Genomic DNA, 14193 nt, shown 5'->3' with positions numbered 1-14193 from the left:
TAACGCTACTAAGACTACTATAATAGCTTATACTATAGTAAAGGGCTTTAACTATTGTCTAGTCCGCCGCTATTGTAAGATATAGGCCTTATTACTAAAGAATAGCAAGCTACAATCTAAGGACTTCCTTATAACTGGAGGCTAGCAAGAATAGATAGGCAAAGGTAATAGTATTATTAAATACTTCCGCTAGATGAAGCCTCTTAGTATTTAGGTCCTTCTTACTAAATACTAGAGCTATAGAGCCGATACACTACTTTCTAAGCTAGGTCCGAAGATTAGCGATAAACTAGTAGTATAGTAACAGCTATCTTTACCGACTGAAGCCTCTTCTAATGCTCCTAACCTGCCTTCTAGTCTACTACCTCGAATAGCTAAAACAAGTAAGAAGAAGGATACTAATAAGCTTACCCTATAAGAGACCGATAACCGCTTGCTTTAGTACGAGGCTATTCGTAAGGCCTATACTTGTATAGACCTATAGTATACCCTTAGACGATAGGCTAACGTTATAGGCTATTACGAGCTAATAGGTTAATACTATAAGCTTACAGCACTAATTCTTAGCTTCTAGAGGGATTAAATAGCAATTAATAAGAAGTGCTTAGTAAAGGCACTAAATAAGAAGGTTATCGAGGAGATAATACGGTGCTATAAGGTAAAGCACCCCGAGAACGAGCAAGGCAAGGCTAGTAAGGGTAAGAATTAATAGTAGCTAGAGCCGTTAGTCTAACAGCAATATTACTATTATTATAGACCGCCTTAACCGCAACCGCCTGTTAATCTATAGCCTTATTAGCCGCCGCCGCCGCTATACTATTATTACTAGCCGCTACAATAAGGCGCTCCGCGGTTAAGTCTACCTATTGCAGACGACGAGACCGAGACAGCCGTACTTATTGTCTACTATCGCTAGCTTCGTACTCGCTTTCTAACTATAACTATCTCTATAAGAGACGCTTAAAGGTAGATAGTTAAGGAAGATTAGTGCCTATAAATAGTTAAGAACCTAGCGAAGTTTAAGGAGTTAAAGGCTAACGACGTGTCTACTAATAGTACTAGGTTTAGGCTCGAGTCTAAGGTAAATAGGTTCTTAAAGGAATATAGGGCGAGTCGTATTCTAGCTAATATATCGAGTCTACCGGAGGGTATAGTCGAAGAAGGGGAAGCTATAGTAAGCTAAGGAGGATAGCTTTCCGATCGCAATATAGCACTACTACTATACAAGATATAGGTACGAAAATAATAGCTAAGTTAGTCTATATATAATCCTTGCATTCTGTCTATTTAGTTTTTCTATATTCAGTTTGTATAGTATATACTATATACGTTTCGACCGCTAGCTTCTCTATATCGTACCGCTAAGACCCTACTTCTAGACCCTAAATTCTATTACTTTTTCGCATTTATGTCTATACTATATTACCTACTTATAGTATTTATATAATATACATTTCCTATTGTATTCTATATATATTAAAGTATTTATTAAAAAATTTGCGTACCGATACGAGCTCTGTATATTATATTCTTTACGCTCGAAATGTATAGACTAGACTTTTCCCCGCTTACTATAGAAAGCGGAGTCTTAGTACCCTTTACGAAATGCAACCTACTACCTTCTAATCGATACTACTTAATTAGTACTATATAGATTAATACGCTTTCTTAATAAGGTTATAGCGCCGACCGAGGCCTTTCGAATCTATATCTAAACGCCTAAATCTAACGGTTAGTTCCTATTCTATCGACTATCTTGCTAGGAAGCTATACCGGCGTAGCGGAACAACTTCCTATAGTCTATACCTTTACCCTAACTATCGATTGCTAGCTATAGATAACGCTCGAATTAAGACTGCTATTCGTCTGTTCGGCTATATTTAGGCATTATATCCTAATGCCTCTTAATCTATCCTTTAAAGAGTCTAAATAATAGCTCTATTAGGTTAAGATATAGTAAATATAGCGGCAAGAAGTTAGTAAGAACGCTATATAAGCGATAGAGATTGCGGACTCGTTCTCGTTAATAAGTCGCATAGTTATCTATTATAATAATAGACCGTAAACCTAGATATAGATTACAAAGCGGTAGTACCTTCTCTTAGATCTGTATAATAAACGAGTCGCTATCGATACTGCCTTGCTTAATAAGTGTTACTCCTAGAAGCTAGCCGTCGACTAAGTATACTAGTAAGATACTATATCGCTATAGACGGTATAGATAGTCCTTTATAATACAAGGAAATCCTTTAGGTACCTATCTACGCCTTCGGATAGTAGAGCGCTTACTATAATAGGTCTTATCTACGAAGACAATCTGCTCGCTTATCTAGTATTCTATATTAACTAGGTACGCTATTTCCGCCTATAGGTCTCGCTAAGAAGCCTGTCGCTAAGTTACCTTATAGGTAAAGTCCTTATTCCTTATATACCTCTAGATAGTAGTAACGCCGATATATACTCTAAATTTAAGTACTATCTAGTCTTAAACCTTATCTATCTAGGTCGTACCCTTAGTAGCTAGAATATCGATTATAAAGTCTCTTATATACGGTAGCACCTTCTTCGGTCGTCCTAGTTTGCCTTAGAAGCTATTAACCGTACTATATCTCTTTAGATTAGTACTATAACGCTTTATAGTAGTAAACGACCCCCTTTCGTTCTTCGAGCGCTACGATAACTATATATCCTTCGCCGATATGCCTTCTATTAACAACTAGCCGATAATTGCCTTATCTTACTCGGTAAGGGGCGCTATAGCGACGGCGAGGTCTATAGCGTAGGGCGGCGGTAGAAAATCGGTAGAGCGACGGCAATAATATAAACAAGTAACAATACCAATTATTGGAACTATAGACTGGATACAGCGACAGCAATAGTTCGGTTTACTACCAAAATTAGTATGGAAGGCAAAACTGAAGTGGTGCGGCTCAAAAAGCCCGGGGTTTTTGAAATTGAGAATAGCCAGACCGCATGTCCGAAGGCTTGCATACACTTCCACAGCCTCACGCCAGCGAAGCTTCCTACGACCCCCCGCCGGTAGGAGCGCGATATTGGGAAACCAGATCAAGAGCAAGATTTCGCGCATGCAAAGTTTCAAGAGAAGAACTATTGTAAATACGAAGATAGCGGTGCTGTGACATGGTAGCCAAGCTTCGAGATGTTTTGAAGCTTTGTGGAGCGATTGGCCGATAGGGCATATGCTGCAACCGCGGCATTCCTGCATACACTATTATACTATTGATCGAAGCCTGAATGGTAGCTGATCCTTCTGTGGTAGAAACACCAGCCTCCTCCCGCTGTCCGCGCACGCAGAGGAAAACACATTCCATCATGTATAGTCGCTAATTCTGAACGGCCATAATGTCAATCACATCAATATCGCAGGTCGTTTGCCCTTCTCTGGCATCACAACTGTGTCCATCGTCCTGTCAGTTGTCTCCGGCAACGAATACTGTGGGACCTGCATTTGTGACCTGGGCGCCGGATTCCAACATCGCTCCTCTGGCAACTGCTTTCATCTACACCGATGAATCTGGCCAGGCAACGTCTTCCTCGCTGTTGTGCGACACAGATCTCTTCAGCAGTGCCTACAGTACCACTGTAGAAGACTGCAGCTATTCTGTCTGCCCGTCTCAGTACCTGGATCCTGACTGTAATCTGTACATCAACTCCTTGGTCGTAGATCGGGCCGACCCGATATCTCCTACAGTACAGTAAGTAGTTAGCTTTTTGCCTGGCACAAGATTCTTCTGACTGCTGCCCAGAATTCAAACTGTATCTGAAAGTTACTGGTTGAACTTGGGCTAAACATGGGGCGGCAGCTATGTTACGACGACTGCGAATAACGGAAGCTGCAATATCGGTTGTGCAGCAGCACTGGCGCTTTTCACTGCTTCAGCCACACCAGTGCTGTATGATGGAGCGCTTTCTAGCTTGAGTGACAACATCTACTTCCTCCCTGATATCACAAGCAATGCTGGGTCCTGGGTGGGCTTCTCACGCCAGACTGTCGCGTTAGACCAGCCTGCTTCTTTCGCCGCAGGCATTACGACAACCATCACGACAGAAAATGGACCTGTCTCAACAAGTTCAGCTAGCTCTGGCCCCACAATTCCCGCCCCGGGCTCCAGTTCAATCAGCACGACCTCAGCATCCAGCTCGGAGAGCACCGCGAGCTATAGTGATCCTGACCAGAGTGTTTCAAATCCTTTCTCGACGACTTCGTCTGACTCCACTACTACAACAGCACAATCAATGACGACTCCGCTCGAGTCCACCACGACGGTATCGGACTTGTCGAGCACCAGCTATAGTCAGCTCACAATCACCAGCTATACCTATGTGGACGGACCCAATGGTCAGACCTCAAGCAGTGCGTTGACGATAACTTCGACTGTCGTCGTTGTTCCGGACACTACAGCACCGTCGATACAAGGAAACTCAGATGCTGGCACGAACTCGTTCTCCTCCTATGGACTCGCATTCGGCGTCGCGATAGTTTTGATTCTGTTAGCATGATTCTCACATCAAGTCTGAGATTGAATGACGGTAATGAGAATGTGAAAAAAAGAAAAAGAAAAGAAACATCATGTGATAATTCGAGGCTTCACTTTATCGTGCACGAGATTCGAACTCGTGTCCTCGCCTATTCCCGCACTTCATGTATGTGCAGCCATGTTTTGCGATGGGAAGGGGAGATGCTAACCACTGCACCAGCACGATCTGTTTGGTGGATGGAGAGTGATCAATTTCAGATCTATCATATACCTGGACCTGGACCCAGCGAAAGTGAAACGTTCAGGGGCAGTGGTGGCGGGAAGGCACATGCGCTGTTGTTTGTAGAGCTGCAGGTAGGTAGCCTCTTTTTCGACCATCACCAACCAGTCAAGACGGGAGATATGTATCTGCTGAAATGCAGTGTACTTCTTCCATGCATAATCCTATCTGTTCTCCAACGACAACATGGCCTTAAGAGTCGTACTTTTTCCACTCTCGGTGCTACACACGCTCTTCGCCTTCTCATCTTTTTCCTTCGTGGACTTCAAAATCTGACCACAACTGGTTTTTTTTTTTCCCTGCTTCTCATTCACACACACGGACCCATCGAGAGCAATCAAGATCCTGAACATCATTCTTTTGCAGTTCCACCTGACGAAACGGCTGCGGGAAATTCAAAACGCGATGGTACGGGCTATATGCAAGCAGCCTTCTTTTTTCAAAAAGAAGAAAAAAGAGGAAGTTCGGCCCTTGCTCTCAGCTACCAACCATCAGCTTGCCTAAATTTGAAAAAAAAAAACTTCTAGGCTGGTCAATTAATCAATCAAAACCTCTCGGTAAGTTAGGTATAGCGCTCGCTCCTTGAATTTGATCTTTTTTCTTCTCTTTGTTAGCATTAGCAGGTTTTTTTTTTGCTTTTAAAAAACGAGCCAGGCAAAAGGGCACGGGCACTTGAACACCTTTTAAAACCTCGCACAAATCTTTTTTTTATTTTCTTCTTTTTCGTTCTATCGAGGAAAATTCCTTCCTTCCTTCCTATGTATATCATCAAGACTTTTTCAATTTTCAATTTTCATGCCAGCAATTGAAGGGATTCTCTGGGGGAAAAGCTTCAATAATACTTCTCTTACATACCGAACCAGAAGAAAGAGGCACTCACTTGATGCTTCCTTCCTTTGCGAAGAGTCGTGCCATATTCAATAAATTTTTTTTTCGATGCGGCTGGCTGGCGTGGCGACCGTTCAAGTTCTCTTGCTCGATGATATTTGCACGCCCTGACGGAAGTTACGCCAGAAGTCTCGACTTGCGTGCGGAACTTTTCAAATTGAGCGTTTTTTTTTGAAGAAGTGGACGGGAAGCTGAGATGAAGAAAAGGCACAGGCGGTCATCGAATTTGACATGGTGAATACCTTTACAGTATTCGAGTATCCATCCACATGAATGATTTTTATCTTGATCATGACCGAATTCCACAAAGCTGTTCACATTCCTCTCTCTCTCTCTCCCCCCTTCTCTCCCGATTACCTTATACATAAACCCCCCTCTCCCTCAACTTCCCAAAATACAACTGCTTCGCCCCATCCACAACCTCTTTAACCTTTTCTGGATCCAATTTCGGCCTTCGATCATAAGAATACAGTCCATTCATCTCTTGTTCAATATCTGTGAATTGAGTCCAAACGATTGCACACACGTGGCCTTGCCTGACAGTATTCAGAATCAAATTCTCCACGCGTTGGAGCAAATCTTGAGAGTCTTTGGCCGTGGTGTAGCCCCAGTTTCCTTTACGAGTTTCGTCGTTGGAGGCTGCGATGTTGACGCCGCCGAATTCTGTGCACATGATTGGAGCGCCGCGGGCGTGGGTGGAGCCTGGGTCCGAGGAGTGGTGGGAGTGGATTGGGGGAAGGAACATGGTTCTCCCTCGCGTGAGGATTTCTTGGAGAGATTTGCAGCGGTCGCGCATGCCGTTTGCGTCGGCGTAGTCGTGGAAAGAGGATATGTCGGTGATGACGTGTTCCCAGCCGCAGTTATCGTTGATGGGGCGGGTTGTGTCGTAGGTTTTGGTGGTGTAGTAGAGAGAGCGGATGTGGTCTCGTTGACGAGCTTGGTGGGTGAGATCTGGGTAGCCCCAGCTTTCGTTTACGGGGGTCCAGGTGATGATTGATGGGTGGTTTATGTCTCGACGGATCATCTCCATCCATTCTTCGTCGAAGCGACGGATCATTTCGACGCTGAAGTGGTAGCAGCTTGCCATTTCGCCCCAGACTAGGAAGCCGAGACGATCGGCCCAGTACATGAAAATTGGATCTTCGACTTTTTGGTGCTTGCGGCAGCCGTTTATGCCCATGGCTTTAGAGAGCTCGATGTCCAGTTTGAGGGCGTTGGGGGATGGTGGAGTCATGAGAGTGTCTGGCCAGTAGCCTTGGTCGAGGAAGAGTGCTTGGAAGTAAGGCTTGCCATTTAGACGGAAGGTGCCGTCTCCGGTTGACCAGTTGATGGATCGCATACCAGTGGTTGTTCGTACTTCGTCTAGGAGTCGTCCAGAAGGATCAAGGAGGCGTAAGGTCAAGTCGTATAGGAAGGGGCATTCTGGAGACCAGAGTGCTACACCATTACGCCAGCATCGAGGATCGTCTCGAGGCGTGTTGTTGAGGAATTCACGTGGCAGTCGCTCGAAGTGATTTGAAGATAGTCGCATGTTGACCTCAAAAAAGCGAACGAAGTCTTCGTCTCGCGGTAGGTCTTTGCGTTCAGTGCCAACAACCACGCCTCCGATGCTAGTCTGCACCTCAATGGCCAATGGCTGACCAACACGCCTGCCGGAAGTAGCTATCCGAGCATCGATAATCCCCGTCTCGATATCTGTCGACTTGATGATGGTACCATAGCTTCCATCGACAAGCCTAGCCTGAGGCACACTCTCAAGCCAGACAGACTGCCAGATCCCGCTAGAAGGCGTGTAAAAGATACTTTCCGGCTGCGGACCCCAGTACTGCTTGCCACGGGGCTGCGTCAAATCATAGGCTGAATCGAACACGCGTATCGTCAACCGACATGCACTTTGTGCCAAGTGAATTGCCTCTGTAAGGTCCAAGTCGAACGGTACGTGGCCGCCTTGATGCTCTCCGACGTACTGTCCATCGAGCCAGACTTTGGCGTGGTAATCGACCGCGCCGAATCTCAGAAGTAGACGGAAACCCTCGGCCTTCTCTTCGGGGATCCGGAGATCTTCGATGCGACGTTCGTACCACAGGACTTGATGAACGCTTCTCTCGTTGATGCCTGATGCTGGAGCTTGGAAGACGAACGGGACTTGGATTGTCCTCTTCGCGTTGGGCTTGCCCTGTGAAGAGGCTGCATGGGTTGGTAGGGCTTGTCGATGCCTGAAGCATGTGAGAATGTTTCACATGCTGTGTTGCGTTCACGCCTACTCACCAGCCTCGAGCCTGACCGATATCGTCGTCGTCAAATAGAAAGTCCCATGGACCATTGAGGCTTTCCCAGTGAAGAGCTGATCTCACAAAATCCGGACGCGGGTAGTCTGCCGGCGGTGAAGCCATTGGGATTGGTGCACTTGGTCGAATGGGTACTGGGGGAGGATGGAGTGGTTGTTGGGGGTAGGTAGGATGGCTTGGACCTTGCGTCGAATGCCTCACGTCTTTGACCAGCTTCGACAAGCCTTGACGCATGTTGACGGACGTTTAGGTGCATCGGCCATTTAGATTGCGTTTGGTAAGTTGCGAGCCACGTCAAAGGATTGATCGATGCAGGATCGAAGCTTGATGGGAAGCTGCAGTCATTGTGGCCTGAGGCATGAACTTTGTGGGATCAACCTTACCTTCATATCGAAATTGTCAATCTGCAATTCATACGCTGTGAATACACACGCATACGATGTTTGCAGTAAAAGGCTGGAACGTCGATGCGAGCGCGCTGAAGCCTCAGACGGAGGTCTTCAAGAAGCTCACCGCGCCGACTGACGACGGCGAGCGAAAGGCAAGTCGAAAACGCAAGCGAGAAGAGGCAGAAAGCGTGAAGGAGAGCGCGGAGAAAGACAAGATCGGACAGCTATGGGAAGAGCATGTCGAGGGCAAGCCGCAAAAGTCGAAAAAGGAGCTGAAGAAGGAGCGAAAGCGGCAGAAGCTTGCGCAAGAAGATGGCAAGCAGCAAGTTGCGCCGGTGAAGACGAAGCCTGAGGGTGCAAAGGTAGAGACGGCAGAACAGCAGACAGATGCGGGCGCGGAAAAGAAGTCGAAGAAGAACAAGAAGAAAGATGGAAAGCAAGAGCAGAATGGCGACACCATCACGCCAGATCAGAAGAAAGATAATGACGCCGTGCAAAATGCTGCCCAAGCAAAACCTCCGCCTCTGCCTGCTGGCACGACGCTCACACCCATGCAAGCAAAGATGCGTGAGAAGCTGACGTCTGCACGCTTTCGGCATCTCAACGAGACCTTGTATACCGCTCCATCCGAGAAGGCGCTGGAGCTGTTCGACAAGAACCCGGAAATGTTCGAGGACTATCATTCTGGCTTCCGGCAGCAGGTCACTGCGTGGCCAGAGAACCCGGTGGACACCTTCATCGCCACGATTCGTGCAAGAGGAAAGGTGCGATTGCAATCTCAGAAGAAGGCTTTCAAGAACAATAGGAAGCGTCCGAGCAGTGCTGCAGAGGAAGAAGAGTCTGCTCCTGGCAAGCTCGCTGCACTTCCGCGTACACATGGCACGGCAATTATAGCGGACTTGGGATGTGGCGATGCACGTCTGGCTCAGACTCTTAAAGATTCTGGTGACGTGCAGAAGCTGCAGCTCAAGGTGCTTTCATATGACCTGCATTCTCCGTCACCTCTGGTCACGAAGGCCGACATATCAAATCTACCGACTCCTGATGGCTCGGTCGATGTCGCAATATTTTGCTTGGCGCTCATGGGCACGAATTGGATATCCTTTATCGAGGAAGCATATCGGATACTGCACTGGAAAGGCGAGCTGTGGGTGTCAGAAATCAAATCACGTTTCGGCCGCGTAGGCAGAGCCGGGAAACCTGTTGAGCACCGCGTTGGTGGCAAGAGGAAGCTAGCTGCCATGAAGAAAGCGCAAGAAAAGAAAGCGCAAGAGCAGGAAGAGATCAATGAGCAAGAGACGTTGGCTGTCGCTGTTGATGGTGTCGAGACGAAGAAGCAAGAGACCGATGTCAGTGCTTTCGTCGATGTACTGCGAAGACGGGGATTTGTGCTCAAGGATGGCGAAAACAGCATTGATTTGAGCAACAAGATGTTCGTGAAGATGGAATTTGTCAAGGCAGCGCAGCCGGTAAAGGGCAAGAACAAACCTGAGGCAAGCGCCAAGGATTCTGGAGAGAAGAAGGGTGGCTTCGTCAAGAAGGAGTCTTGGAAGAAATCGAAATTTCTCGACGAGGACAACAAGGATGATGTCGCTACTGACGATGAGGCTAAGACACTGAAGCCGTGTCTGTACAAGATCAGATGAGAGATCTTTTTGGTTCGATCAGACCTCCCGTCTCTACAGTGCTGGCCATGGTGCTGTGAGACATTCGTCTTGTCTTCCGCAACTGTGGAGCAGATATCGTGTCTGCGTGGCTCTGGAACATGCGGCATCTCCAAGCTCTCAATCACCTGGACTCAGACACGTCCAAGAGCTTGGCAGCAACCAGAGTATATCAAGAGCGGCGTAGACCGACCTTGAATGCTGTACAACACAACATCTCTTCTCCTGATCGCTGGACGATCGCCGTGTTATATTTCTTCACGCCTTCCTAATTCGTAATTTCTGCTTCGTTCACGTCGCTGGCCGACGTTTTTCTTTGTGCTTCTTTTGGGGCGAAAGGAAGCTGGGGCTACTCGCAGCTACGGAATTGTTCATGGTCGTCCACCATTCCATGGGCAGCAACATGAGCCGATGCTTACACGAAGCAGAAGCAGTCATCAGCCGTGTTCAGGACAGCGAACGCGAGCACCACGGTCGAATTGCCAAGCCCAGACATACGTTCACTGTTCCGATCTCGATTCGGCAGCAGCACTGCGAACAGGACGGCTGGGTCCTCAACTTCGATCACTTCAAGGTTGAGCGAGAGAACAGATTTATCCCGAGCAGCCTTCGGAGAGCATTTCCAATATTGTCGATGATGAATGCTTATGGTGATCTCTTCGCCAGGCATTCCGACAGCCTGTCGCCAGGGATTCAGCATTAAGTGATTTCTTTGGAAGAAGGATCGATCGTTATTGGGGGGGGGGGGGGCGGATTTTGAAGTAGAGCTAGTTGACTTGGCTCAGAGTTATAGCCTGTTTGATGTCTCAACCCCTTTCTCCCTCGCCTTCTAAACATCCCTCCTATACCTCTCTCTCTCTCTCTCTCTCTCTCTCATGCGCGAACCAGATGTCTGTTAGACTGATCTCACACAACGCTTCGACCGAAGCGCCAAAGAATCCTTGCAGGACTTTGTTCGCCAATTATGTGCTTCGCTTGGTGCATAACGGCGTAGTGCAGATGGTTGCGATCGGTGCAGCCATGGAAATCAGATATGCTGGGCGGTTGCCGTTCTGTAGTAAGGCCATCCTTAAGCGAGGAACATGACTGCCGTTGCAGTATTGAGATCGTTGAGCTGCAGACCTGAAGCTTTCTCGGTAGACGGAGCCAGAGGGAATTGCGACCATCAATGTGTACATCATGACATATGATGTTTGCAAGCATTTTCACTTTGAATTACCGGTTTCTGCTCCTCGTCGGTCTGTCATGCTGCTCAGTTTGTCCCGTAAATTCCGTCTTTCGGGTCCTCTGAGGGCAGTGAATCTTTCTCTGATGTACCACCGGCGTGCTTTGCGATGAGATTGCCATCAGATTGGCCATAGCCATGTGAATGAAGCGTGGTGGTGATCAAGCCAGTGGACAATGGCCAAGTCCCAGCGGAAAGATGAAGTGCGTTCATGTTCCATGAGTTCTAGGCCACACCATGCCTGTCTCTGCACAGCCAATGGCACATTGATGGATAATGCGGTAGCTCCGACTGAAGACCGCGTGGAACTGCTCGTCTTGGCGCGATAGAGGACCAGATAAGCATGGAGGTAGGCCTGGGGTCGGGCAACGAGTCCACCGTGATGCTAGGAATTAGTCTTCGCGAACAACCTCAATGAGACACTTGCCAGTTTCCTCCAAATTATGCATATTCTTGATGCTCAGACCATTGATGTTACCAATCAATGTCTCCCACTCTCTCTTCGTTCGCTCTCTAGCCCCGAGCACCGTCATCATAATCAAGTCGAACGTCGCAGTCGCTGGTGAGCATCCAGTGTCAGGAATGACAAGTTCGTTGATCAAAAGACTAGAGTAGCCTGGTGTCATGGCATCTCTCGTGTGCGAAAGGATTTCCGTGCACTTCTCATCATTGTACTCGTGCAGAATTCGTCGCATGTAGTACGCGCGAGCGTCTTTGCGAGGTTGTGGAGTGAAGTAATCGTGCGCCTGCGAGGTGAAACGACACTTCCATTCTCGCGGGACTTGTGAAATCACTTCTGGAAGATCTTGTAGCACGAGTTCTCCAGGCATTTGTTTCCGAGCGAGGGCTGCTAGATCATGTCCCCTGCCGCCTCCAATATCAACGAGCATCACTTCATTGTCTTCGACATCCAGGTCTTCGATAGGAAAGACATCGTACCACGGCCTCCTTCCGTGAGTCACTGTGGCCGTGTATTTATTGAATGCTCTTCCAAGCGCTGGACGCTCAGCAAGATCCTTAAAAAGAGAAAGTCCATGTCCCTCCGCGTAGGCTGTATTTTCAATATCTGCAGGGTACTTGTATGCATGTGTGGCGAGAAGGTCCGGCATATGTGCAGCAGAAAAGGCGTAGGCATCACCAGCGTGTTTTAATCCCCCAGCCCATCCAACGCTGGTGCAGAGTAGGCTGCTGATCGTAGTTGCAGCATACTTGTCGACAGCAATTTCTTCGAGATCTCCATGAGCAGCCAGATATCTCAACACCGGGCGAACCAGGGTTTTGTCTGCGCCAGATCCAATTGCAAGTTCATTGACTGTTCTGCCTGCCAATCCTGCCTGCTCGATACTGCGAAGCCATCCGGCGTCAAAGGCTGTTTGAAGGCATGCAAGATGGTAAGGCGAAGTGAAGATTTCCTTGAGCCGTTCTTCTGGTTTCTGCGTCTTGCGAATGATAGATCGTGCCTTGGCGAGTATCTGAGCTTGAACTGCGGGAGTGTTGGTAAGCTCATCGCCATCGCTGGAACTGAGAGCTTCAGCACATTTCTCGGCCTGCGAGAGCAGATCTAGAAGCTCATCCATCCTGGTCTGCAGTCCGGGGAAAGATCGTGAAAGTACACGTGGGCTGTCGGTTGTCTGTTCCACTGCAACGGTAGTTGAAATTGCTATCGTGTATGCAGCAGCGCTCGCATTGTTGTTATCGGGTCTTTTTGCGCTGCCTCGGTGTGGAGTAGGTGTGAGATTGATGGATCGACGTCTCGGACCCCTCTTTCGTCGTGGTGTGTTCCTATTCCGATACTGCCTTTTTCAAAAAAAGGGTTGACCACAAGCTTAACTGCAACTTTTGCCAGCTTGTACTGTCCGTTAAGACATCTATCCGGCGAAAGCCCTGAGAACTAGATGAAAAAGACTTCTCGATACCTCTACGATCTTGTTCGAGTCGTTTAAGATATCCTAGATCGGTGAAATCGCTATTCCAGGCAGGAGAGCGATACAAGGCTGCGTTTCAGGGTCGAATTTAGCCGAAAGTCGTGATATTTGGGAGCCCGGAGCCAGAACTTTTCAAAAAGGCAGTAGTAACTAGTTACATGCTGATCGACACTGCAAAATCATGAAATTTGGAAAAACCAGCAGAGATGTTGTCGGTTAGAAGTGTGCTTTTGCATAATGGAGGGGCTTGACTAAAGATGAGCTCTTAGTTTCTCCGGTAGGATTGATTCCCTTCGAGTGCGTAAGCTGTCGGTGTACTGTTGTGATTGCCCCGGTGGTGACACGTTCACGTTCGGTGTGCCAAATAAGACATGCACCGATCATGCGCGAAGGTTTCCTCTGCATACTGACTGTCCGAGGTGAAGCCTTCAAGGTGAAGCCAGGCGGGATTGACTGAAAAACAATGCCCAATCTGGCGAAAACACCATTGCCACGAGGCCTGCTTCCGTAGAACCAGGTCGCCAGGTGACAGAAGTTGTCGAAGCCGAAGCGCAGCGTTGTCTATATTCATTTTATCAGCACCGTTTGATCGCAGCATGAATTGACCTGTCCTCCACGACTCTTGTCAAGTCGAGCAATAGCACCTGTGTTGTGAGGTCGTGCAGCGTAGATGGTGTTGATGTTTGTCGACGCATAGCAGATGTGCTCCAGCATACCATGCCTATGAATACTCGGCGTCGCGAAGATGGTCTTTTCTTTTCTTGGAGCTGCCTGGCGAGCAAGTCGCGGTATCGTTTTGTGACAGTCCAGAAAAGTCGTGAGTGTTGGTGGGTGTGTAGTTCTATTGCAGAAGCCGAAGCTCGTCACGAGGGAAGGTGCCCAGAGCGCCGCCGCACCCTGAGAACGACCACTCTGTTTCGGTCTCTTTGGCTTCCACACCTCACCGTCTTCGATCACACTTCTGCTTCAACATCCCCATCGGATGCAAACCAGCATTCTCCCTGATCACTCCATTGCGTCGTCCACGATCATCGA

The 14193-nt window shown here is 47.9% G+C and overlaps 4 protein-coding genes across 4 annotated transcripts; 2 read left to right on the top strand and 2 right to left on the bottom strand.

Moving 5' to 3' along the window:
- Positions 1-2902: 2902 nt before the first annotated feature.
- MYCFIDRAFT_177762 (uncharacterized protein) lies at positions 2903-5306 on the top strand (the record flags this gene model as incomplete). The annotated part of the gene is given in 13 exon segments (XM_007931718.1): positions 2903-2920; positions 2965-3039; positions 3066-3093; positions 3149-3175; positions 3263-3273; positions 3342-3416; positions 3436-3716; positions 3768-3794; positions 3825-4463; positions 4517-4562; positions 4607-4638; positions 4676-4812; positions 4846-5306. 13 exon segments carry the CDS (start codon positions 2903-2905, stop codon positions 5304-5306), a joined length of 1857 nt encoding a protein of 618 aa, XP_007929909.1.
- Positions 5307-6025: 719 nt separating this feature from the next.
- MYCFIDRAFT_34982 (glycoside hydrolase family 2 protein) lies at positions 6026-8060 on the bottom strand (the record flags this gene model as incomplete). The annotated part of the gene is made up of 2 exons (XM_007931477.1): positions 6026-7883; positions 7936-8060. 2 exons carry the CDS (start codon positions 8058-8060, stop codon positions 6026-6028), a joined length of 1983 nt encoding a protein of 660 aa, XP_007929668.1.
- Positions 8061-8895: 835 nt separating this feature from the next.
- Positions 8896-9990, top strand: MYCFIDRAFT_143267 (uncharacterized protein; the record flags this gene model as incomplete). The annotated part of the gene is made up of 2 exons (XM_007931717.1): positions 8896-9094; positions 9182-9990. The coding sequence occupies 2 exons, from the start codon at positions 8896-8898 to the stop codon at positions 9988-9990; spliced, it is 1008 nt and encodes a 335-aa protein (XP_007929908.1).
- A 1635-nt stretch (positions 9991-11625) lies between these two features.
- Positions 11626-12810, bottom strand: MYCFIDRAFT_79782 (uncharacterized protein; the record flags this gene model as incomplete). Its single annotated transcript, XM_007931716.1, has 1 exon — positions 11626-12810. The coding sequence occupies one exon, from the start codon at positions 12808-12810 to the stop codon at positions 11626-11628; it is 1185 nt and encodes a 394-aa protein (XP_007929907.1).
- Between the last annotated feature and the right edge of the window lie 1383 nt (positions 12811-14193).

This window comes from Pseudocercospora fijiensis, assembly GCF_000340215.1.
Source record: "Pseudocercospora fijiensis CIRAD86 unplaced genomic scaffold MYCFIscaffold_8, whole genome shotgun sequence".
Lineage (NCBI taxonomy): Eukaryota > Fungi > Ascomycota > Dothideomycetes > Mycosphaerellales > Mycosphaerellaceae > Pseudocercospora > Pseudocercospora fijiensis.
Note: the sequence above shows the minus strand (reverse complement) of the source record. Positions and strands in the feature narration are given on the sequence as shown.